At 33.7% G+C, this 1,560-nt stretch overlaps 1 protein-coding gene across 2 annotated transcripts in view; it reads right to left on the bottom strand.

The window, feature by feature from the left end:
* Positions 1 to 1,560, bottom strand: part of vdrb (vitamin D receptor b) — a 25,579-nt gene that overhangs the window by 10,413 nt on the left and 13,606 nt on the right. For both annotated transcript variants that reach the window (XM_016272038.1, XM_016272037.1), the window contains one exon: positions 467 to 566. In XM_016272038.1, coding sequence (XP_016127524.1) covers positions 467 to 566 — 100 coding nt within the window. The remainder of the gene's footprint in view (positions 1 to 466; positions 567 to 1,560) is intronic.

Raw genomic sequence — 1,560 nt, 5'->3', positions numbered from 1 at the left:
TCAACATTGCAGAATAAATCTCTTATTTACACTTTGCCTAAAAAGCAAACAATGTCAAGATATTAGAACAACTGCAAAACAACACATTTTCATACAAAGCGAGTAGACATTAATGTAATGCTGTAATCAACATTTTTCAAGATTAATTAAATAAGCAGCAGTCAGAAAATGAATCTGTTTTTTTAATAAAAACAGAATTTTTTCCAATTGGTAATTTAATTTATTTAAAAAATGTGAATAGTCTGTTTGTCATTAGAGAGGCTCTCCTGTGACGTCAAGCATGGTGAGATGGACGGAGCCTGCTGTGCAATTAAGACACACAACCCTCTAACACACAAACACACATGCCTGTCCGCGCCTCACACTGGGCTGAAAAATATTTCTCAGAAGAAAGCTTACAGGTGATTTATGCACAAACAAGTGTTTGTGTGCATTAGTTCAACATGTATACACATGTGTGTGTCACCTGGAGAATGGCTGAAGGAGTCTGAGGAGGCATCTGATAGTGAATGAAGAGACGCGGCTCGGCTGGCACTGCGTGTAACTGGACCCTCTCGAACTGGAGGCTGCAACACAAAACACACATAAACATATGAACACACTGAAAAAATTAGCAAAGTATTCCTAAGAAAGACAGAAAAAGTGGACCCAAAATGTATTAGAAAAATTTAAAATGTAGGAATGTCTCTGCATTATATAACAAATGATCAAAACAACAGGATTTACTTGACATATAGCAAACATTTGGAATATCATATATACACATCCGTTCAAAAGTTTGGGATTAGTAGATTGTTTTTTTTTTATTTTGAAGGAAATCAATACTGTGATTCATCAAAAGTGGAAAATGCTGTTCTTTTGAACTTCCTATTCATCAAAGAATTCTTGAAAAATTGTATCATGGTTTCCACAAAACTGTTTTCAACATTGATAATAATAAGAAATGTTTCATGATCACCAAATCAGCATTTTAGAATGATTTCTGAAGGACCATGCGACACTGAAGACTGAAGTAATGGCTGCTGAAAATTAATCTTAGACATCATATGAATAAATTACATTTTATATATTAAATATATTATAATATTAATCAGTAATTTTAAATTGTAATAATATTGTCACAATATTACTGTTCTTACTGTATTTCTAATCAAATAAATACAGCCTTGGTGAGCTTTTGAGACTTCTTTCAAACCATTTTTTAAAATACAAAAATCCAAACCCAAACATTTGAACAGTAGTGTAGTGATCACTTAAAATAATTTTCACACCAGTTGGTTGAGAACTGTTAGTTCTGAGAAAAGCTCTAGAATCATTTATTTACAGATGCCTCATGGTTTAAAGCGGTCATATGACGCGATTTAAATTTTTCCTTTCTCTTTGGAGTGTTACAAGCTCTTGGTGCATAAAGAAGATCTGTAAAGTTGCAAAGACTAAAGTCTCAAATCCAAAGAGATATTCTTTATAAAAGTTCAGAGTCAGCCACACCTACCTAAAACGGCTCGTTCTAACACGCCCCCACATATCTACCTCACTATGTGGGAAGATTTGCATAACGCC

This window comes from Sinocyclocheilus grahami, unplaced genomic scaffold (assembly GCF_001515645.1).
Source record: "Sinocyclocheilus grahami isolate Dianchi unplaced genomic scaffold, SAMN03320097.WGS_v1.1 scaffold67.1, whole genome shotgun sequence".
Lineage (NCBI taxonomy): Eukaryota > Metazoa > Chordata > Actinopteri > Cypriniformes > Cyprinidae > Sinocyclocheilus > Sinocyclocheilus grahami.
This window is presented reverse-complemented; position numbering and strand designations above follow the sequence as displayed.